Source organism: Gasterosteus aculeatus, chromosome Y (assembly GCF_964276395.1).
Source record: "Gasterosteus aculeatus chromosome Y, fGasAcu3.hap1.1, whole genome shotgun sequence".
Classification (NCBI taxonomy): Eukaryota; Metazoa; Chordata; class Actinopteri; order Perciformes; family Gasterosteidae; genus Gasterosteus; species Gasterosteus aculeatus.
Genome location: NC_135709.1, coordinates 9,862,328 through 9,886,791, shown reverse-complemented (window position 1 = coordinate 9,886,791; position 24,464 = coordinate 9,862,328). Strand labels below are relative to the sequence as shown.

General features: G+C 41.6%; 1 protein-coding gene across 11 annotated transcripts in view; it reads right to left on the bottom strand.

Annotated features, from left to right (window-relative positions):
* Positions 1–24,464, bottom strand: part of LOC120812510 (cyclic nucleotide-gated channel beta-1-like) — a 39,625-nt gene that overhangs the window by 12,750 nt on the left and 2,411 nt on the right. For 2 of the 11 annotated variants that reach the window (XM_040168604.2, XM_078097563.1), the window contains exons 1-15: positions 16,583–18,560; positions 14,501–14,702; positions 14,125–14,415; positions 13,989–14,034; positions 13,745–13,819; positions 11,159–13,541; positions 7,267–7,343; positions 5,868–5,984; positions 5,595–5,723; positions 4,499–4,707; positions 1,792–1,842; positions 1,589–1,675; positions 1,276–1,340; positions 827–949; positions 589–726 (exon numbers count right to left, since the gene is read on the bottom strand). In XM_040168604.2, coding sequence (XP_040024538.2) covers positions 597–726; positions 827–949; positions 1,276–1,340; positions 1,589–1,675; positions 1,792–1,842; positions 4,499–4,707; positions 5,595–5,723; positions 5,868–5,984; positions 7,267–7,343; positions 11,159–11,379 — 1,209 coding nt within the window. In that variant the 5' untranslated portion in view covers positions 11,380–13,541; positions 13,745–13,819; positions 13,989–14,034; ... (1 more) ...; positions 14,501–14,702; positions 16,583–18,560 and the 3' untranslated portion in view covers positions 589–596. Of the gene's footprint in view, positions 1–588; positions 727–826; positions 950–1,275; positions 1,341–1,588; positions 1,676–1,791; positions 1,843–4,498; positions 4,708–5,594; positions 5,724–5,867; positions 5,985–6,866; positions 13,542–13,618; positions 13,667–13,744; positions 13,820–13,988; positions 14,035–14,124; positions 14,416–14,500; positions 14,703–16,582; positions 18,617–18,736; positions 18,890–19,718; positions 19,984–21,710; positions 21,736–21,895; positions 21,972–22,316; positions 22,381–22,498; positions 22,627–22,930; positions 23,016–23,237; positions 23,263–24,464 lie in introns of those variants that run through there. The other 9 variants (XM_078097561.1, XM_078097559.1, XM_040168598.2 and 6 more) reach the window with 9 other exon arrangements.

Here is a 24,464-nt window from a genome sequence, read left to right as displayed (position 1 = left end):
TCGAGGTGTTAACTTTTTGGCGCAACGCTTATTCTTTTATTAAACTCTTTAGATCTAACTTTTTCGATCTGCAGTATCTTTTGTTCGTCTGGAGTTTTCTTCATTTTTGAACACAACAATAGCAATGTCCAGGCTCATCTTATCTGGCAACTGAGTCAGCAGTTCCTGCTCATCTGGTAGGAGGACAGTGAAAGAACTGCACGGCTTAAAGGTCAGACGTATGACATGCATATGACTGTGCATGACAGAGTTTTCCTTACTCAGCATGCCTTGTGATTGCCAGGTGTAGTTGTACCAGGTTTTGACGCGGTTCTGCACGTCTCTGGGTATGCGATACGAGGACATATATTTGATCGTGTTGTCCATACATGTGCGGTAGTAGGTCTGACCTGCTGTAGCTGCACCCACTACGTCACGCATCTGAGAGACAAAAACACGCTTGCCTATTTAACTCTGTCCTTCCACAAAGACATTTATGAAGTATGAGTCTTTGCTGCCTGAAGGGTGTAATAAAGACACTGGAGCGTTTAAGGTTAAATATGTGGAAGGCGGAGGGCACTAATATCTCAATTACACTCGTATGCCTACCTGTCCAATCATGATAGGGCAAAGACTCCAACAAAGTAGTTGATGAGTTGGAAGATGATCTCAAACAGGGTGGTGGGGTCCGGCAGACCACCGATGGTGATCAGGGTCTTCACCGCAAAGTAGTAACAGCGAATGTAACTGAGCAGAGAAAGAGAGATTAGAAAGAGACAGAGAAGGAAAATGTTTAAAATGAACAGGATGGGTTTTCAAATGAATGACAAATTATAATACCGCCAACCTGTTGCCTTTGCCATTGTACACCCATATGGTGGAGCCTATTACTGTGAAGGCAAAGCTCCAGTAGTAGAGACAGGCATTACAGTGGAGACAGTAAAGGAGATAGGTGGTGGTGCAGATCACTCTGAGAGACAGAAAGCGAGAGAGCCAACACATACGCAACGGAACACCGGAAACCAGGGAATCTGTTCATCTGAGTCCTTCTAAATGAAGGCCGACAATGTGGGGATGCAGAGATAGAACCGCCAGTACAGTAAGGCTGCATTCACTGCTAATCAGGACAATTTAGGGTCGCTGCATCCGAGGGAATGTGAGCTAATCGTTCGTCTACCTGATGATAAAGTTGTTGATAAAAGCTGATTTATTTGGCGCAGTGATAATCAGCGCAAAGGCTGATTGGGTGTGAATACAGTCAGAGATATTATAAGATACCATCGGGTGGAAGCTGACCTGTAGATGTAGGCTTTGGTCAAGATGGCCTCTAAACGCTCATTGAACTCAAAGGAGGAGTTGATCTAAGGAGGCATTGATAGAGAAAAAAACATTTAAGGAGTTTGGCTTAAAAAATGGCAATCAAACATTTTAAACAGTCAAATGTGAGTAATTACAATTCTCAAAACGGATATATACAGTGAAATAACCCTTTCCTTTGTAAGAGGTGGAGGTTGGATTTATGTGGAAAGATTCTCAGAGTTTGCCAGAATGTGGGAACTGGAACACACTGGTTTGTTTAGAAAACACAATAAACCGTGTTAAATTTCACCTTGAGCAGCCTGGGCAAGCGAAGGAGAGGGTTGATGCCAGTTATAAAATAGAAGAGCTCCAGGGGAACAAGACTGGCAACATCAAACTAAAAAAAAAGAGAAGGTACCACCTGGCTCACTGAATTGCGTTGATGATTGAGTCAACACATAATAGGAGAAGCAAAGGCGAATAGAGTCGGTTTATTCAGCTCTGGTAACTTACTTTGAATCGCCTGGTTGTCATGCAATTCTTTCTCATGTCTTTTTTCTCATACTGTAACAAAAACATAAGAACTGCAGATTTAATTATAATTCTTGTAAGAAGACAATTACATTATTTAACGAGAAAATGCATTTCCTGCTGAAAATGTGTTGGAATGCAAAATGCTGAAAGCTGAAATGAACTTCAGAAAATTGCTGAAATTACAGAAAGTTGAAGGGAATTTGAATACATTTGCTGAAATTACAGATATTAGAAAAGCTGAAATTAATTTGAAATTGCTGAAAATACATGCGTTGGAATGCAAAAAGCTGAAATAAATTTTTAAAAATAGCTGAAATTACAGAAAGTTGAAGGGAATTTGATTACATTTGCTGAAATTACAGATATTAGAAAAGCTAAAATTAATTTGAAATGGCTGAAAATACAGAAATGGGAGAAGCTGAAAGGAATTTCAATAGATTTGCTAAAAAAGCAGAAATGAAAACAACGGAAATAAATGTAAAATATTGCAAAAAAAGAATACAGAAATTAATATTAAAACATTGCTGTTAATAGAGGCATAAGAAAAGCATAAATTATTTTAAAGAACTGCTGAAAATATAAGAAGTGGGGGGAGCTGAATTTCAATACATTTTCAAAAAACAGAAGTTGCAGGAGCTTAAATGAATTTTAAAAAGTACAGAAATAACAAAAGCTGAGATGAATAAAAAGAGGTTTAAAATAGTTTGTAGTAATATTAGTAGTAGTATTTGTTATAGTTGTAATTGTGGTATTAGTAGTACTAGCTGTAGAAGTAGGTTTAGTATCAATAGCAGTAGAAACAGCTGTAATACTAATACTATTAGCCATAGTAGTATTTGTAATAACATTAGTAGTAGTTGTAGTATTAATAGCAGTAGAAATACTAGTATTATGGTAGTAGACGTATCAGTTGTAGTACTAGTAATATTTGTAGTGGTTGTAGTAGTATTTGAAAGAGCAATACGTATTTCACCGAAACCGCCTCATTCTGAGCTTCATGGTTAAGGTACAGATAATCATTGAGGCTTTTATTTTGTAATAATGGAATTGGGTGAGGGGTGATTGGGGGGGGGGTCGAGCATCATTATCATATTGGTCTGTTGACAGAAAGCATAGCTGCGTCATGTGACTCCACTAATGAGGTAATAGGAGCAGCTGTGAGTCACAGACAGATACTGCAGCGTGTGTGCGAGTAACCACGGCAACGGCGCACCTATTGGGTGAGGTGGGGGGGTGTAGATAGAGGGAGGGAGGGTGAGAGGGTGAGGAAGGAAGGGGTGGTGAGGAAGAGATAGAGAGGGAGAGGGGAGGAGAAATAGACAGACAGACTGACGGAGTGAGTGATTAACAGTGAGAAGAGGTCAGGGTGAAGGGGGGGGGGGGGGGCGAGTGTTTTTAGCATATTAGTCTGTTGACAGAAAACATAGCTGCGTCATGTGACTCCACTAATGAGGTCATAGGAGCAGCTGTGAGTCACAGACAGAGATACTGCAGCATGTGTGTGCGAGTAACCACGGCAACGGCGCACCTAGGCTCATTAACGAGCTGCTGCAAAGGGCAGACACAGGACAGCGAGTTACACAGAATCCACACCTCAAACAAATGACAACCAGCGCAAAACTATAACAGCTATCTAAAAAATACGACGTTTGTGCGAGACCCAAGACTCTACCGAACGCAGAGAGGGTTTTTTTTATGTCTATCCGGTAAAAAATACGGCTCCTGTCGCAGTTTACAAAACGTGTACCTTCTGGATTTTTTGAGAAATATGTCGGCAGATTTGTATTGGAGCCTATGGGGCTTTTAGCAGAGGTTGTGTGATTGTTGGTCTCCGTAGGCCAAAACTAAAGAACTCTGGGATTCTATGAACACATTAATCCAATCAGCACAACCATGCCCTCATTAATCTGAAGAAATGAAGCCTCAAGAGTGTATACTTTGGCTGCAAGGACAGAAGTTCCATATTTTTTTAACCAGATTCCTTGAGGTCCCCCTCTAGCAGACGCAATACACACGTAAATACACAAATACACATGTAAAAGTCAGAAACGGAGCAAAGAACTAGTGAAACATAATCAGTGATTATGAAAAAAGTACAATAGATATCAACAAGCAGTTTTTTTCATAAAATAGTTGAGACTTGTGTCAACATTTGAAAGTTTAAATGGTGTCTGTACCTGAAAGATTTTAAACATGTTAAAATATGAATGATTATTGATTTCTATAAATTCAAGCTTAAGAGGTGGAAAGCTGAAAAGTCATAGCCCGGAAGCCGGAAAGAAGCTGAACATTTTAATATTTGAATGGTTTTAATAGCTGAAAGTGTGAACGAGTTGAAAGGTGCCACGGAAGAAATAGAAGAATAATAATATGTTGAAATAAAGAATAGAAGAACAATACTTGGAATGCTCAATGCATTCCAACAATAAAGAATAGAAGAACAATACGTGGAATGCTTAATGCATTCCAACAATAATAAGTTGAATAAAGATTCGAAGAACAATACTTGAAATGCTTAATGCATTCCAACAATTATTGAAACACACATAACCTTGAGATTTTTCACTAACCATGACAATGTATAAATATCATGTACACTCGTAAATAAGTATGACGATAACAACAGAGATTATTTTGCTGTGAAACAGTGTTTCCTGTGATTCTGGCTGCGTGTGTCCCCACTGACCACTATGTCACCTCCGCGAACAAACTGTAGGCGCGGCTGGAAGACGGTGATGTCCAGGATGTAAATGAGGTCGCACAGGTAGTCGGTCAGCAGCCAGTAGTAAATGTTGTCTGGGGTTTGGTAGGGGAAAGAGCAGCGCACCGGGATGAACCACGCGTTCCAGTTCCACGCCAGAGAAACCAAAAGCATCCACAGCACGTACATTAGGTCTGAGGACGAAGCAAAAGATGAGATGGTGAAGGAGAAGTTGAAGGGAAAACAGACAGCAGGAGAATTGAGAGTGAGGAAAGACTGGAAACACTCACTATGCAAGCAGCGATTACCTTTAATTGCTGTTAATTACAGTAAGAGCGAGACAAAGAGCAGCACAAATAAGCTAAAGGAGCTAATCTGTAACCAAACGTTGCCTTATTTGGAAGTTGTCTTTGTCAAAAGGAGACAGAGTGGTGAAATGAAACTGACATTCACAAATGGTGAGGTGCCCTCATATCAAGAAGAGAGTGCAACTCATTCTCCTTTACCCAAAACCCATAATGTTTAATCATTTAACTCAGTTGTATTTTGGACCACCCCGTTCTCCACTCCTCCTCCTCCTCCTCCTGTTCCTCCTGATGGACCTGCCTGTGCCTCCTTCTCTAGCCTTATTCTACTAACACATTGCATTAGCATTTCATTTTACTTTATTTTATTACTTGTGCACTGTTGTCTTGTCTGTCTACTGTCGCGCACTAACCGCCAAGACAAATTCCTTGTATGTTTGGCATATTTTGGTAAATAAATGTTTCCTGATCCTGATCCTGATCCTCTACACCGTCCAGTGGCTGAGCACCGGGAGCAGGCTGAGGAGGAGCTGGAGGGAGACAGGCGGGAGGGGAAGGAGCAAAACGTTTTTTTTGAAAGATCCAAAGAAGAAGGTTTACCATCTCAAACCGGATCACAGTGCTTGAAATCCATTGAAGGGCCTAAATCGAATCATGTAATGTAAGTCCTCTAAAGGGCTTTTCAATGCCACAAATGAATTACAAACTGCATCATTTATGTTTATTTATGTGTGTGTAGATGGAAAAGAAAGAGAAGCACAAAGATTCTAACTCACAGGGGATGATGCTGTCTTCGTCTGAGCTGTCGGGGTCAATGAGTTTCTCCTTCACCTTCTCTGTTCTCTCCTTAAACATGCGGACCAGCTCCTGAAGGCGGTCGTTGACCACCGCACTGGTCTGACTGGCTGCAGACAAATTAAGTTAAATGATCATTTGTAAGATCACGAAATGTCCATATTGCCTCACATCAGCACTATTTAGTATGTGTGTGTGTGTGTGTGTGTGTGTGTGTGTGTGTGTGTGTGTGTGTGTGTGTGCACAGCGCTCACATTTCATCTGACCTGTAATCTGAATAGGGCAGGCTGGACTGGCTGGGCCAGGCTCTGACAGGCATTCTTCCATCATCATCATCATCATCATCTTCACTTTGAGAGTGAAGGGTCCTACTGATTTAGTCAAGTGGAGACAGCGACATCGTTGGGACGAGACGGGGACAAAGTGAAACCCACTGCGATGTGGCTTCACTGCTCATTCTCTGAAGCCGCACGCGTGCATTTTAACACACAGAATCTAATTATTTACAAACACTACAAGCTAAATATTCTGTACTGATGATTGTGAGGTAAATGGAACAATGCGAACTTAAAAGGATTAGTAAACAAGTGAATGAGCAAACCTTGATTAATGAGAGACTATGGAGTTCATACCACTGTACATCTATGACAGGGCAGCATGAGATGGATGGAAACTACAGCGGTCAACACAATACAGTACAAGTGGGATATCTTTGTCCAGATAGTCCTACCATTCCTTCCACTACTGTCGGGGATGGTCGGAGCGGCGATGAAAGTCACCAAGTGTTCAGGAAAAGGGGATCAGGAGAGACAGAGAGAGAGAGAGAGGGATTGTGTGCCGAGTGTGTGCCAACGGAAGGCATGATATTAGTCCAAGAAACAGATGACAAGTGAAGATAATACATTACAATATTCCACAGGCATGGATGGATTATGAGTGGGGGGGGCGCGGGCACCAGCATATAAGAGGCCGCCCGCCCTGTCTGCATAGAAACAACACATACAATCTACTGCTGAGAGTTGACTTTCACTCTTTTCACTCCACACTTCATTTGAGTAATTCTGCATATCTGGGATTGATTTGCATCTCTCTGATTGTTTTGCAGGTTTTTGGGGCGTTTTTACATTGTGTGTGGTGTTTTACACTCTTTTTTCAGTTAGGGCCCCTCCCTTCGGGTCCCTACTTGGTAAACCCATTCAGTAATCCATCCATGTGGACAGGCAGGTGACAGAGTGGTTGATACAAGTGGAAGATTATGATGCATCCATTTATTGACTTTCTTCTGACAACATGCTTACACCAATCAAATGAACAAAAAACGGTTAAAGTCACACAAACATGAACAGAACAGAACATCACAACACAATACAACACAAACAATGACGCTCCACAACAATACTGATGACTGTGTGTGTTCTGCATAAACACAACAGTGTGTGCTGGTTTGCTTTATTTGTGTGAATCCGACAGTTCACACTGTTTTTCTTTAAGTCCAAACAGATTTCCCAACCTTAGAAAGGCATTTCCAATAATCCTAAAGAACACACCAGGTTTCTGCACGACACTGAAATCCAGACTGTGCAGCAGAGGGCAGTAGATATAAACAGCACTAAGCAGAGGCAAAACATGAAGAATCTAAACTCAAAATGATACCTTTAATGATTCCACAATACCATAAACCATAGGTCTTCAACAGGGGGTCCGCGATCCCCAGGGGGTCCGCGGAGGTACTGCAGGGGGATCACGAAATGTTATTTGATAAGACAATTTTTTTATATTTCTTACAAAAAAATTTTTAACACATTTTTTCCCCACAAATTTAAATGTCTTCAGAATCAGAATTGTATTTATTGTCTTTAAATCCACATTAAGATAAATTCAACATATTGCGCGAAGCTCAAAAATAAAAGATGGCGGACCAAACTCCGTAGATGGTCTTATTTGTACCTAAAAGTTGTTTGTTTGACTTTTTTTTGCTTAGATTTTTTTTTTAATTTCCGAGAAATAGACAGTGTACAATGTAAAAAAACCTTTATTGTAACTGAAAAATAAGTCTAAGAGGATTTGCGAGGTGTATGAGCCACCCACCTAATGTTAGCATGCTACTACCTACAAGCTTAACAACTTGCTAGCGGCGTGATTAAATTGTTGACCTGTCAATCTCACTAGAACGTCTCTGTTATCAACACAACACCATGCGCCAAACTCCTCCTCCGTCATTCGTTGGATCGTGTCAGTCAGCCATTATTGAAAAGAAGATACCTTTGTAAAGACAGAAAATGGATCGTTTTGTAATTCTGCAAAAAAACTCCACTAGCGAGAGAGAGATACCATCCACCTCAGAAACCACAGGTGAAGGGGCGGCACCTGCTGCTGATGTAGCAACTAATAAGGGTAAGCGCAAACGAGAGAAGACCCAAAAATATACAGAAAATCATCTGAAATTCGGATTTACCTTCAAGGAGACAGATGGCATTGAATTACCAAAGTGTGTCATTTGCTCTACTGTGCTGTCAAATGAATCCATGAAGCCATCTAAGCTGCAGCGTCACTTGGAGGCAAACCACTGCCACTTAAAAGACAAACCTTTAGAATACTTCAAAGAGAGTATCAAATCCCTCCAAGGTCAACAAACATTGATGAGAAAATCAGCCAAAGTTGGTGCGCTAGCCTTGAAATGCTCGTATCAAGTTGCTCTTCGGATTGCCCAGAAGAAACAGCCATACACACTTGGAGAGGATCTAATATTGCCTTCAGCCACTGACATGTGTAAAACATTGTGTGGGAATGATATTGACATTAATAAACTGAAATGTATTACACTGTCGGACACAACCATTGCTCGCCGTATTGACGAGATGGCCTTTGATGTGAGGGAGCAACTGATAGAGAAGCTGAGCTTGATGAGGCAGATGCATTTACAATTAGATGAGTCAACAGATGTTGCAAAGGACGCCCAGCTTCTGGCGTTTGTGCGCTTTGTCGATGGAGAGGAAATGCAGGAGGAATTTTTGTTTTGTAAGCGCTGTAGGATATTAAAAACAAATTGAGACCCGGTTCATAAAATTAATATAATGCATATATTGTACACCAGAATACAGCCATGATTCTGAAACTGTGTAATCAATAAAGTAATGACAATATTGTAAAACCACTGTATTTCTGCAACTGCAATAGAATAATACCAATGTACAGTTATGATTGTATTTAATGTAATGTAATCAACTGGAATGCATGCATGTAATACTGAACTGATATTGACTATGGGCCATTCGAAATCCGAGTTACAATGAACTCACCAGAAGACCCCTCCCAGAGGTGTGGACACTAACTTTCACACCTTTAAGCATTGTTATAAATACATGTAGGAACCATTGTTCTCGAGTTCGCTGGTGGAGACGACAGACGGGCACTAGGGATGGTCAAAAGGACTGACCTGGGACCTGTTGGTTGCTGAGACCAGCGGCTCCTCAGCTGAGATGTTCTTTTTACCACAACACCATCTCTTTTATTAAATACATTTGATTTAACCTTTTGATCAGCGATGACCTCTGTCCGTCTGGCGTTTCTTCATTTTCGAATACAACAGCGCCTTCCTGAACGCACAACTAGTTCGAAAATCTTCAGAGTGATCGATGTGTTTTTTAGGGAAAACAACATTCCATGGGAAAAATGTATGCGCTGTGCACCGACGGTGCAAGGGCCATGGCTGGTACAAAAAGTGGACTAATCTTGCTTGTAAGGGATGTGGCTCCGCACGTGATTTGGACGCACTGCATGTTACACAGGGAGGCACTTGTTGCCAGAGACATGAGTGCAGAATTGTCAGATGTCATGGACTCAGTCGTGAAAGTTGTAAATATAGTCAAGAAGAGTGCTTTGCAAACGCGTCTCTTCTCTAATCTCTGTGCTGCTGAGGGAGAAGAACACACTGGGCTACTGTACCATTCTGAGGTGCGATGGCATTCACGTGGAACAGTGTTGGAATTACGCAAATCTATTGAGAGTTTTTACTTCTCCAAAAGCGCGCAGAGCTGGCTGCACTTTTCAGTGACAATATCTGGGTCACCAAACTTTCATATCTTGCTGACATTTTCGCTGAGTTGAACAAACTAAACAGTTCCATGCAAGGTCGCAATACACATGCCAATCAGCTGTATGACAGAATGGAAGAAATCTTCTGAAAAAAAATCAGAAGATTGAGGGAACGCGTCGGGGTGGGAATATTTTCCATGTTTCTGTCAGTGGATGAGCTGGGGGATTCTGCTGTGCTCTCGCCTCCCGTAACACGCGCAATTGTTGCGCACTTCGAGGCGCTTGAAGGACAATTTGGGAACTACTTTTCTGAGGCTGACTCCTGGCGCTGGGACAAGGCATGGATACAGTTTCCATTCAGAGACAACGCAGCAGACGGCACACGGCTGACAGTGACAGAGGAGGATCAGCTGATAGAATGGATCTCTTGCCAGAAAGACTTTCCACAATTGGCATCAAAAGCAATGATGAGCCTTTTGCCCTTTGCAACAACTTATCTTTCCGAAAGTGGATTTTCCTTACTCACCTACCTGAAAAACAAATACAGGTCAAGGCTGCAGCCTGAGGCTGATATGACCCTCTGCCTGACAACGTCCATCCGTCCGAGGTTAGTTAAGTTGTGCGCTACACATCAGGGTCAGACAGCTCACTAATGTGGAAGTATGTGTGCCATCCACAGATGCTTGAGGATTCACTGTCGCTTCTTTATGTATGTTAAACTAAAAACAAATATGTGAAATATTTTAATAAGTTGTTATTAATATTTAGCTCAGAGTTGTATGCAAGATGTATGTTTTTAAATGGCAGTGGCACGGCCACACTATACCTTTCATGTTGTTAAATGTTAAATTCAATGTTAAAAAATAAAAATCTTAATGAATATATTAACCTGTGTCTTATTTGAATAGCTTAGTATTGAATGCACAATAACAGGGTAGCTATGTTTATATGGCACTAGGCCCAGTATATAATAAACACAATTTTATGTAATTTATATAGTAGGGGGTCCCTTCTCTATCATCAGTTTGGGGGGCCTTGGCCTGAAAAACGTTGAAGACCCCTGCCATAAACGATAGACACAATTCTTTGTCACTAGAATCATTTACATTTCAAAAGGAATGTTTGATTTCAATGACATTCTTGCGTTATGCCACCGATACCAATATTCTATAAAATCTCATTTTGGTTGAAAACTCTCCCCTTTGCCCACAGAGAAGATTGCACCTTGACATACTTCAAATAACATGCTTATGTGTGGTTTTACTGGAGAAAAACAATAATGACTGTTGAAAGAAGATTACACGCACTACAACTCAACCGATCTATGCAGTTTTCTTACTCTTTATCTGGGAGGGGAGAGGAAAAGATTGAAAGTGGTGTAATGCACAGCCTAAATGAACTGTTGATGCCTAAACTCAGCCCCTGAATGTATTTACAGCATGATCCCCGGCTAGTGTTCACTAAATAAACAGTGTAAACCTCTCGGTAAAACAGAAGAAGTATTTCATACCTTTGACAACCTCCGGACGGGGTCACAGGGACGGTGAGGGTTGTAAGTTTGGGGTCCTGAGGGGGGAGGCTTTTGGGGACGATGCTCTGTTCCTCCCCAGCTGCCCCTCCTTCCCCTCCTTTCTCATGTTCCGAGTCAACATCCTCTACGTTGACAGCTGGACGAAGGCTGAGGCTAGAGCTCTCTGGCGAGGAAAAACATTTTGTGGATGAATATATCATATACTATACTATACTGTTGCAAAGTAAGCGTGTGTTGCATTTAGGACAAACAGGACCGTTAAACAGCACTGCCAGCAGCAAAGCACGTCACAGACAACAAGCAGAGGGGGGCAGGATAGTGTGAGAGGGCCTACATCGGGCTAATGCCAGAGGATCCACCTGTGAACTAGACCACGTATAAAAGTCTCCTCAGAGCCGAGAGGACGAACTTACTCTTGCGGCGAGGAAGTGAGTCCAGCTAATCAGGCTTATGGTGCACTGGCACAGTTCTGTCGTCTTCGTGTGGCAACACCGCCAACAGCCAGTAAGCTGCCTCGTCTGGTTTTTACCCTTTGTCACAGACTTTAACAAAACAATGGAAGAGTTTTAGGGACGTTGCGTGTTTCCCACCCTGCCTCAGCTTATTTGAGGGCCGACTGAACCCTCAAATAAGCAACACATAAACAACAACATCCAAAAGTCACAACCACAACACTAAACAGCTAGAGTGTGCTCATGATCAGAAACACTCTCACAGTAAATTTGCAATGACATCTGAACTCAGTTGATCCTTTCCTTTGTTACGGTTTGAGGGCAATCAGCTGTACTTTTCATTTTAGAGCTATTTTACCCGGATGCCACATATATCACTGGTTATGGCTGAGTTCAGGTATCCGCAAAGAATACCACAAATGAACACAATGAGCTTCACTCGCTGAAACGTCTGTGTCGTCTTCAATGAAGAATGCCGGGTTTGAGAGACCCGCCAGCTGGTGGGGCGGCGAGAGGAGCTGCTTTGAGGGGGGGCTGACAATGGGCGGCAGGCGTGGGTAGGACGGGACATTGGGCAGTTCGAGGGCGCTACCATTCTGGGAAGACGGAGACGGGGAGCGGGTCCGGAGCTGCGGATGGTATGGGTGAGGCAGGGGGGAGTGTCGGGCAAGCTGGTTCAGCTCAATGTAAGGTGTGTGTGTATATATATATATATATATATATATATATATATATATATATATATATATATATATATATATATATATATATATATCCGTGGGAGGTCCCTGTCCACGTTTTGACGTAAGGGACGTAACAAGCCTCCTGTTTACTCGTCATCCAGCTGATCAAGCTAGCGTTAGCTCGCTAATAACAGCAGTAAAGCAGTTAGCAAGACTAAGACACGTTTTTATTTACTCACCTCTTTTGGACCATTCATTTTTCAATGTGTTGTCTGATATTTTGTGCTTTGTCCCATATTGGTTATTGTTGACAAATGTATTTGTGTGTGTTGTACTTTAATGCTGTCATATATGGTTGCTTAATATTTTTCTTTTTAACTTTTTTTTTAATATTTAAAATGTTTAACTTTATTCCTTGTTTTATACTAACCCATAGCCTTATTCTACTAACCCATTGCATTTAGCATTTCATTTTACTTTATTTTATTACTTGTGCACTGTTGTCTTGTCTGTCTACTGGCACATGGCACTAACCGCCATGACAAATTCCTTGTATGTTTAGCATATTTTGGCAAATAAATGTTTCCTGATCCTGATTTCCTCCTGGTAGTCCAGTGCGCTTGCGCATACACTGTGGGTTATACGGTAGTTGATGTTATGTCTGTAAAGGGAGACACATGGTGAACCATTAAATCAACTAAGAAGCTTCTAATGCATTTATTTAATTGAATTTTAAATTCATCTCATAGCACTTGGTTGTTTTTTAGCTGTGTGCATTTACTTAACTTGCACTACAATGATGGTAATAATTTATTGAATATGCTTCAAGTGAACATGACGGTGTGTTTGTGAGTGTAGTATAGAGAACTAGTTCTGACAAATTTGAGGTTCTGTTTTAGAATAAAGGGTTGGAAATTAAAGCTTTTTAATGTCGTTTTTTTTTTTTTATCCGATTCATCGATTAATCAATGAAATAATCGATGAATTTCGTTAGTTGCAGCCATAATTTATACATAAAATATACACACACACACACACACATAGAACATGCTGGGGTGTCAGTAGTCTAGACATCCTAGGTTTGAGGAGTCGGCTGCGGGTCCCTCTCTGTTGTGCGGCGCCTTTTTCCACCTTCGCGGTCAGATGCTCCTTTCAGGTAACGCATTACATTAACCTGGACCGCCTCATCAGTGGCATCCTGGGTTGCCGGATTCTTCCGTATGGCCCCTGTAGAAAATACAGATCTGTCATTCCATTTGAATACACATGACATACACATCTACTTAAGAGAATATCTAACTTACTTTGAACAATGTTCTTCAGGAACAGGTCTTTAAAACAAGCTTTAGCCCCTACACCAGTCCAAGTTGTAGGAATTGAAAGGCTCATTATATAACAACTATATTATGAGATATAGGTCAAGAATATACCTTCGGTGTTGGAAACTTGCTGTACACGTGATTTCCAGGGAGTCCAAGGGCCCATTACTGAGTGTTGACTTTCTCCTATTGATAAATTGACAACAAGTTATTGCATATATTTACTGAATTGGACAACACACCTAGACACCTTCCATCCAGGGCAGTCAAGTGCCCTAATGAAGAACAGATTATGCATAAAAGGATTCCTAATCTTAAATAGAAGCAATAGTCTTAGACAAACAACGTCACTTACTTGTACTCAAACTCTTGGCTCTTAGAAGTGGACAAGAAACATTGTGCTGAAAAATAGGAAAATGTGAAAATCTAACAAATGGTATAGTTTAGTGGCAGGATCACAAATTAAGCACCCCACCAAACATTTTACATACCAGCTCTGAAGTCTACAGATGGCTCAACGTTTTCCTGGTTTTCTAGCCCGAATGAAACTTCTGGAGTATCGGGCAGCACGGAAAACTTGTTACCGGGAACACTTTTTTCAAAACTCAGCACAGCTAGTGCATCCGGAAGAGTAGACTCCTCTTCGTCAGAAGAGGCCTGGGGTCGGTGCTTGGAATTTAAGATTCTCTTTCGCTTTCTCTTCTTGTTGTCGTCTGTTGTTTTTTCAACGCTGGAACCTGTTTGGAAGCGCTCCAAATATCTTTTCGCCTCTTGCCAAGATTCTAGATCAGGGAACAATAACTGAGAGTCAGTTATGCGCCATAAACAAAGAAATGACAGGAAAAAAAATGCACAAGTCTCATTTACCTGCTCCCTTCATGAACTTAAAAGTATGTTTTTCCCAGGTGCTGTGTGGAGGCGTGCAACGGATGGCTAAATTGTTGCCTTTGTCTTACTTGCGGAGGGTAAATGGGGGCCAATAGCATATGGCCCCGCTGAGCCACAGATTGGGAACCACTGCAAATGGCAGATCCTCCTCGTCGATAAACTGAACAATGGCAAACAGCATCTAAAATACAAGAAAGAATTGCACAATACACATTTTTAGGCAAAATTCTCACCCCTTCAAAGCAATCTGTAATTTTCACGAGTGAATCAACGGAAAACCAGCCTTTCCTTCCGGGCAAGGAAGAAGATAATATTTCTTCTGCACATTTGCTGTGTGCGTAAAGTGGAGTGTATCTGATAGGCCAGATAAATGAAAAATGCCTAGTGTGGAAGATTCCACAGGGTAAGTAAAGAAATCGACCATGTTCCGGAACCTCTTGTAGATGACCAAAGTGTTGTCCATTTCATCAACAACGACATTCTGTATGAGTACTATGCCCTTATTTTCCAACAGGACACAATTGTCTCCCTCCAAACATTTCACAACAAAGTCTTGAAAGTAACACTCCGCATACTGCTTTTTCACAGGAAGACCAGTGCGGAGTGGTCCATCGATGTGCTCTCTCAAGGATCTTGTTTTGGAGAAGTTTGTTCTTTTGAGACTTCTCTCTGACAATCGGCGAACAACTTGCTCCAGTTGTTCTGTAGGCTTGCGCAACAGTTTCTTCAGGCGCCCAAGGAAGTTTTCTAATGGGAAGCATGAGATGTTATCAAGGACACCATACTTTTTGGCATCTTGGCTGAGGTGCACTAATCCATGCATGTTGTATGTCACTTGTTCTTTTCCATAAAGCTTGCTGCAGTGATCAACAAAGAGAACCAAAATTCTGTGTGCATAGTCTGCAAGGTCAGCACACAGGGACACATTCAGTAGGATGGTAATGCCAACTGAAAGCAGCATGAAGTTGTTGTACACTTGAGTTGGTACAAGGACTTTTAAGCTGACTAGTCCAGTGTACAAGAGGAACTGCCTGAATTCTGTAGCTTTCCAACGCTCAACATCTTCCATGGATCGTTGCTTCCTGTTGAACTCGCACGGAACATGGGGTGTAAAGGTCAAGAGTACTCTGGAGAGCTCTTTTGCCATGCTGGGCGAAAATCTTGTCAGCCGCCGTCCCTTTAGCCAAAGGTGTAACAGCTTTCTTGTCACTCCAAGGCATACCAGATGCATATAATTCAATGGGAACTGCGTGACCAAACCAACAGACAACAATGACAATGGCGTTTCTCCACACTGATGACTGTCATCAGAAAGTTCATCACGGAGTGCATCGTCTACTCTTAGAGTAGCATCTGTTTGAGGAAAAGTCATCCTGTTCTCGTAGTGGACCCCCTTTTGAACACTTGTCACACCCATAATATCGACTGAGACCTTTCACATTTCTAACAAGCGCACGAGCAGGGGCGTCACAGAGGAATGTTGATATTTTGAAAGAAAGTGCTCTCCCTTCAAACAGAACTCCTTCCGCTTCAAGCCGCTGTGCCTCTTCTACAAAAGGATTCAAAAACTGAAGGCTGGTTGGCTTCTTCTTTCGATAATAGAGACCAATGACAAACGGAAGTTTGTTTTGCTGGACATTACCCACGTATTGCTCAATTAAATTGTCCTCTAACATGAAATGTACAGCAGTTAACAGAATTACAAATCTGTTTGTTAGAAAACACCAAAAGTTAACCGGTGGGTGTGGGCTGGTGAGGTCGTTTTTGTGTGCAGATAAACAGACGGCAGCACTTTCAAACTTGGCAAAACAACTATATTTAGGGTTTGACTTCATATTACATTTGAACTTTTTTTCCTTCATAATAACTACAATGGCATTAGCCCGGCGCCCCCCCGTGCTCGGAATTAACTGTGTATCTACAATTTACACTACTGATTAAAACTGATTAAAATTTTTATTAAATGCTGAGGTGATTACTACCAGACAGCATATTTTATGAGTAAACTGAAAAGAATATAAACATATTATTGCGTTAAACACAAAGGAAAAATGTACTTACCTAAACGATGGGAGTCGACGTCGATGACTTCAGACTCCAGGCTGTAGCAACTTCGAGTAGAACCAAGTAGGAGACACGCCACTTCAACACGTGTTTTTAAGAAAAATACGTAACGGTAAAGATGGCGACTGTATGCACATGTCCCGCCCCTTCCGCTGGAAAGCCAATCATCTACTTCATGTCCCGCCCCTCCCGCGGGAAAGCCAATCATCTGCTTCATGTCCCGCCCCTCCCGCGGGAAAGCCAATCATCTGCTTCTCAACAAGCCGGGAAAAATGTAGGCCTATGGACAAGTTTATGAGTCGTTTCCGCTCTACATCCTAAACTCCGCCCATTTATGCAATCCACTTCCGTTCTGGCGGGCTGGGTTGTTTTGCTAGCTAGCTGTTCCACTGACAGTCGCGCACATACCCAAACCCTTGCGCATGCGTAGTAACAGTATAACCTGTGGGGGGAAAAGGCAAACCTTGTTTTGGGGAAAAGTCACCACCGTCTTAGCTGACCGAAAGACTTCTGAACACAAAAAACACTGCAGTTCCTTCTATGCGTCGTATCAATAACATTCATAATGTGCTTGGATTTTATTTCTTTTTTTCAGGGACTTTTAAAATGTCTTAAACATTTCAACAGGTTGCTAATTAATACCTAACTGATAAAGGCAAAATAAATAAAACATTGAGGTTTGAAAAAAATAAAGACAACATTGACATCTTTTTTTAAATACTTTTTCAAACAGGATGAGGAAATGATAAACATGATTCAACTGCCAATTAAAGAGAGAAGACAACCGAGCAAGCTGTTCACCCTCCCTCTATATTCTCTGTGCTACGCTAAGCTACCTTTGTCGTCTCCCCGCCAGCGGGACGCACCTATAGCCGACAGCTTAGCGTCGGCGGGAAATAGAAGCCGTGCCGATGTTTTTTGCTATCTGGGGTACTACAACGCGGCCTGACTTGGTTACAAATAGCCCGTGACGCTTATTGCATCACAAAGTTAGTGTAAAACAACAACGTTATTTATTGAATTACCTATGTTAGCCTAAAACATAAACACAACGTCATCGCGAGGTATACTCACTTTCTCTGTCAGTATTCACGCGCGTTTATCGTTAGCAGCTGAGACACAAAATGTCCACGAGCGTTGAGACGCAATAAGCGGCACAAACTCGGCTGTGAGGTCGTTAAAACCATACCGGGAGATTTCGGAACATTTTAGAAAAACAACATCGTAGACAAATGTCCCAATACATTTCCGACCATCGTTTTCTCTGCGTGCGTCTCCAGAAGTGAAACAGCAGCAGCAGGTGCACGCTGTTACCGGGGTAACCGTTTCGTTTCCAAGGGAAGCTGCCGTTGCTATGACACGGCAGTGCGATGCCGAGGCAGAGCGCGGCAAAGATCACATAACGAGAACCCACAGGATTTGGGCGCTGTCAGGCAAATGACTGCTGGATCGGACTGGGACCAGGATCCATGCGGTAGCCTGAGACAGCAGGTCTACCTGCACGCCTTAGTGGCACGATTCAGGATCATGTCATGCAGCTGCTTGTACTCATGCTTGCACCAACTTCACTCATCTTAATTCATCTGATAGTCTGAGCTATACACATTTAAACAAAAGATGCATTGTTATTGTTTGAACTACCCAACAGTACTTTTGGGGAACCCAGTCATTTAAATCAGCTCTACCGCCAGTTGTCAATCAAACAACAAGGGAGTTGATTATTTTACCTAAATATAGGATCTGAATACTTCATCCAACACTGAGTCACTTGCTAAACTTTCATCATCTGCTCAACAAGTTACTCGAGACAGTGATGTTTCCTCTTCAAGTCATCAGGATAGTTTTTAAGTTTAGAACTTTGTTAATATATAATTACAATGATATAAAAACTATTTCAAGGCACAAAAGCACTATTACAAGGGAAAGACAAAGTAAGTCAAGGGTCCTACAAAGGATTTTAAGGCTGCATATAAGTATTCTTACTCTGTGAATTGGTCCACTTCGCTCTCCTCTTCTTGTTCCACTGGCAGCCTGGTCACAGTGAACACGTAGCGCCACGTTACTACACGGGGCGACTCGGCAAAATACAGAAATGCTGAAACAAACTTTCTCTTTCTCTCTGTCTAATTTGAACAGTTGAAAAGTTCTCACTCGACTTCAGGCTCCTCTTGCAGCAGTCCTTTACTCCCCAGTGATAAATTAATGGAGTGCCCCTCCCTGGTCCTCTGTCTGATGGCCGTCTCAGCCGTCTCTCTGGCCACCTCCTCAGCAATCCGTGCCACGTCCACGCGCTCCTGTAGCAGACTGTGTTATAAATGTAAAATGGTAAATGAAAAAAGGGAATGGGAAAATTGTCTTCTCTCATATTGCAGTGACTTCCGGTCACACAGCAAAAACTCAAAATTCACAAAGGTTCATCGCCATATTGTGTATATTTATGTTTATATATGGGCAGGAAGACTATAAGACCATAAAGCAAAGCAATCCACTAAAAAGTAGCGTGTCAATACTACGTTTTATTTTGGCCTATTCATTTACGTTGCCTTGCAACTACGTCACTAGAAACTAATAAAAGGTCTTCTACATTCTCTGATAGAAGATTATGAAAATATAACACATACTTCTCGCTAGAAATGCCATCCAAATGCATGCAAATGCTGATGCTTTCATAAAACATTATGTTTTTCACAGATAATAGACCGACAGTCCGCCATTTTCTTTTTTTAGCTGAGGGGAAGTTGATTGTCACGTGAACTAGTTGCAACTAAAAAAACTAAAAATAGCTACGTTGCTTTGCGAGAATACCACGTTCCACAACGTAGCTATTACACGTTTTGCTGTGAGACTGGGTTGTTAATTGTTTCTGTTTTGCAGAAGACTTGAGCAGTGGTCTCCTCATTCCTCTGAGTTCACCAGGGTGAACATCATTAATAACGCACGCTCTGAGCTCCTAAACGATGGTTGTTGGATATTGACATTTTTGAAGGTTTGCAAGATGTTTTGCAGAAAGGCTGCATGTCAGCTAAACTGGAAATACTGGTATTATTGACTTGACAGGGTGCAGCACTGTGACCACCCGGTAAGGGATTAATACTTTTAATACTAATACTCCCTCGTCCTCCACCCGTCTTACCGTTCCTCCATGTTAGCAAAAGCAGCACCTTCGGCCTTCTTCTTGATGTTTTCGATGAAGGGCGTCCAGCGGCCCCTCTGGGTCTCGGCGTCTTCTTGAGACCTTCCCACACTGTCTGGGGATTCTGGCTGCGGGTCGGCCTGTGCCGGCTGTGTCACTTCCCGAGTCAGCGCTGCAGCTCTGGACTGATCTTGGAGTTTATGCTCGTCCTCGTTGTCCGAGTCCACGTCTTCGAGGACCAGGTCAAGTCTGAGTTTGGATGAAGCTGCAAGAGGGTGACGAGCACCGGCGTGTGAGGAAGAGGGGACGTGCGGGTGACATTGTAGATGTCATAGATGGATTCGGTTTTTGTTTGGATTTGTGGAAAGAAATGGGCGCACAGTACAATGCTGGATTTGAGATTTAGATTTATACATCTGCTGAATATACCAAAACGGATTGCAAGCAGGACTGTTTATAACACAGATGCATTAAGCTGCATTCACATTTCAAAATGCTCACTTGGGAGGGAGTTTAGTTCATGCTGTTTTTTTTTTGAAAGGCAGAAACTAGATATTTTCTTATTGAATTCAACTTGATATGTAGAATATTCATGAGGCAATGGAAGGTGTTATTGATAAGGCAACCACATGATATGATTGAACATTGCATCTTTATTAGTCCTGTAGTATCCTAACATTACAGTGTCTAATTACACAAATTTGTTGACTGTCTTGTCTTGAAGACGGTCAACAAATTTCAATGTGTGCAAATGTGGTTCATTTAAATGAAGTCAAACCTTTTGAAACAACAACTCAACAAGTCCCCAGGCCACATTTCACAGTTCAAAAAGTTCAACATGAAAACCAATCAATTAGGCTTATTTGTATGTCTGTGTCTGGTTGTTCAATACAAACTGCTACATGATTAAGAACCAAACTAGAGCACAATGATCAGCACTGTTAATGAGCAGGAATTACATTTAAAAAAAATAATATAATTTCAAGTAATTGTCAAATATAAATTTTGATATAGTTTGTACTTTGTCAAAAAATAACACAATGATAAATGAACATAGCTGCCATTTTATTAGTAAATCCAGATTTCTGTTAATGGAATGTGGAACATTGGACGTCTCATAATTATTCTTGTATCTAAATTAATAACCAGTAAATTATATTTTGTATCTCCTGTTGCTGTGTCATGTAAAGAGACAGAGAGACATATGAAAATGGCAACATGAATTTAAAGTCTACATTGCCACAGCTTAAAGCACAATAAGGTCACATAAAATGTTCTTTCTGCAATCTTTTGCGAATGAAACCTGCGGTAGTTTCAATTAAATGGCAAATGTGCAAAATTCCAATCACAAAGACAAAACCTCATCTAATTTTTCTACATAAAAGTATACGTTTTACATTAATGCACGCATTTCAGTTATCATACATTCATTTGAAACTGTACAAGTACAGTAAGGTGAGTTGAATATATCTCAATATTCTTTTGTTATTTTACAGCTGCCTATCTCTGCAGAGCTGCAGGCGTCACAGCACCTGCACCTCTCACAGCAGTGCAATATCAATATTAATATATATCTGTGTGGGAATCAGAGCGTCCCCCAGTCGTCTCCTCCTGCTGTTTAAGGGGCTCGCAGCGCCTTCCCCCCTGAAACAGAAGGAGAAGAGGGACTGAGTAAGGCTCCGACCAAAACACCTCTTCAAAAACTATGGGGGGAAAAGCTGCAGGGTGCTTCAACGCGGCAAAAGGTCCCAAATATTACACAGATCCACAGGAGACAAAAAAACCCACTCCATGTTATTGAGGAGATGTTTTTTTTTAATTGCAGCGCTGCTCTGCAGACACTTAAACACATCGTCCAGACAACAGTATGTGAGATCTACCTGATTGAACTGTGAATTGTGGAATTTGGGAGCAGTGATACTGACAATACTATTGCAATCATAGTTTTATTTTGCAGACTACGGGAAAGAATTATTGAGTGAATAGACGTACCTTTCTGTAGAACTTCAGTCGCACTCTAGGGGTAAAAAAGTGAAAGAAATATAATGTATAAGTGGAGTTGTTTTTAATATGGTGGCAGCACAACTCACAAAAGATCGGTGAAAGGTTGAAGGGTTTGAAAGACAAGAAGAGGAGAAGGAAAATAGAGGAAAAGTTATTTATTCCCCAAAAGTTACCTCAGCATTATCTCTGGATGGAAGTGCAGGCTGAGGCATCTTCAGGCCGAGTCCTGACACGAACCAGCCAACCACACTGTCAAGAGACCAACGACTTTACGGCATGTACTTTTACACACTTACACACAAACCGTTACTTTTAGCATTTTCCAACATCACAGTGTTTAATCTCAATGTATTTTTCCAGAAAAACACTAGTAGAGCCAGTCGACATCTCAGCCGTCCATGTGCCGTCGTTGTAAGATGGATGGATGGATGACGTGTTAATCCAATTAAAGCCTTCAGCGTCCAAAGCTTCCTTTGCTGGCTGAGCTCTACAAGCTAATTAACCATTTTCATTTCTCCTTGCGAGCGTTATTTTATCTTGCATGTTGTCTTGGGTGAAGTCTGATAAAATAGGACAGTGATGGATAAAACCTACGCTGAGGCCTTGCTGTCAGTATCCAGTGAGATTCCACTGAGGGACTCGGGTGGTGGAGACAAAACTGGAAAGAGGGGAAGGACACACATTTCAGTGCACAAAGCAATAATCCTTCCAGTTAAATCAGAATAATACAGTGAAGTGCATCACGGTGTGTTTAAGTAATGTGTTGTATGACCCACATTGCCACAGAGTGTATGTACTTTTGTCCAGTGAGGAATGGGATGCCCTGCTTGATGGCTCAATGGGTACGGCACCAGGGGACAGTAAAATTGGTTGAGGGACCATCCGATTTATCCACGTCACCACGCTGTCGCAGAAAAAAAAAAAAAGTCAGCCTATTATGCTTATTGTTTTTTAACTACCTGTATTTATATGTGTGTGTGTGTGTGTGTGTGTGTGTGTGTGTGTGTGTGTGTGTGTGTGTGTGTGTGTGTGTGTGTGTGTGTGTGTGTGTGTGTGTGTTTGATCCATTAAAATCCAGCCGAGGTACTTTGGACTCCAGTGGACCAAGGAACCCATCAAACATCAGGCGCTGTTTGATATGTGTTGGTGTGTGAGGGTTCATGTGATCGAATGAACCCTCTCGTGAGCGAAAGGCGTTTTGTACTCACTTTGGAGGGAACTGAGGCGTCTCCACCTCCGACTCGTCCTCCGACAAAATCTCCACCACTGGGATGTGTGGGAGGGGATCAAAATCTTAAAGACAGACAGACCGATCAGAGAGCAGAACTCAGTAGTCGGGATTGAATATTCCATTTTTTTTAAAAGGATAAAAAAATTAAGCCAATTATTTAAACGTTCTATTATTCTTTTGTTCTATTATTTTATTATTTCTTTTAACTAATAATTATTTTAACTTTCAAACATCGCTTTTGTTCAATGTGAAAAAATGTTTTGATAAATGATCAAGAAACCTACCAGGCATCGTTTCGACTTCATAGATCTGGGACAGAAGAGGTACAAAATTCTGTTAAAATCAATCAGAATGAGACTGGTTATGTTTTCTTTACTTTCTTATATTATCCTCGATGTACGTGGCAGAATTCGTGTATATATTCCATTCATAAATAATGAAGATGAATGCTGTTGTACTATAAATCCATTGTGAATGTGAGGCGGTTGTCTGCTGTGCTCCTTCACTGCCTTTAGAGTGGACTACATGTGGTGCTTGTGAGCCTCACACAGTGCCGGCGCTCCGCACACGCACATCACGCACTGCGTGGCAAGTGTCTGGGGGGGCATCAAAAATCTGGGACGTGAAAAATCATCACAGTAGGCTACTAGTATAAATAACAAATAAAATATGTCTAAACATATGCAAAAGCAATACAAAAGTAATAGGCCTAGACCAACTTAGTGGAGAAAAAGGGGAACCTCCTGTGCGCCCCCCCCCCCCCCCCGTGGTTTGTTCGATTATGCCTCAAATCTCAAATGTGGCAGACAGCTTAGAAATGGCTTCGAAAAGGCATCACGAGTCGGGGGCGGAAAAAAGAAAAAAGAAGAGACAGCGGGATGATGCTCGTGCGTCGCTCTCAGGTAAGACAATGTTTTAAATCAGGAGTCCCCAAACTTTTTCTTGTGAGGACCGTTGCTAGCGGTCAACGGGCGGCCGGCTGGCCACATATACTCGCGCTCATAATGTCCGCACGGATCGTCGGTGGGCCGTATTCGGTACTCGTCCGCGGGCCGCCCGAAGTTTCTGTTACCGTTACCGTTTTTGTTATCATTTGTTTTTTTCGACCTGATAGCTGATTTTGCAGCTCGGAAATGCAGGCGTGTGCCTCTAGGGCCTTTGACAACTGATGGTAGTGAAAATGTTTGTAATATAGTTCTATCGGATAGCAGAATGGTCTCTTTTATAGAGATGGTAAAGTACATTCTACTGTGCAGTTTGTACTTATGTATGGTTATTTGCACTTTAAAATGTGCACTTTATCATTATTATTATTTGTACTTATGTATATTATTTACTGAAGAAATGTGCACATTGTTACTTACACGGTTATATTGAATACTTTCTGCGTTCATGTTCGGTTCCAAATCTGTGTTTTTAGTAATTGTGGTGGTATTTGGTATTTAGAATTTTATCTTTTATATAATTTATTTCTTTTCATGTTTGTTTATGTAAATTATTTATTTTTAGAA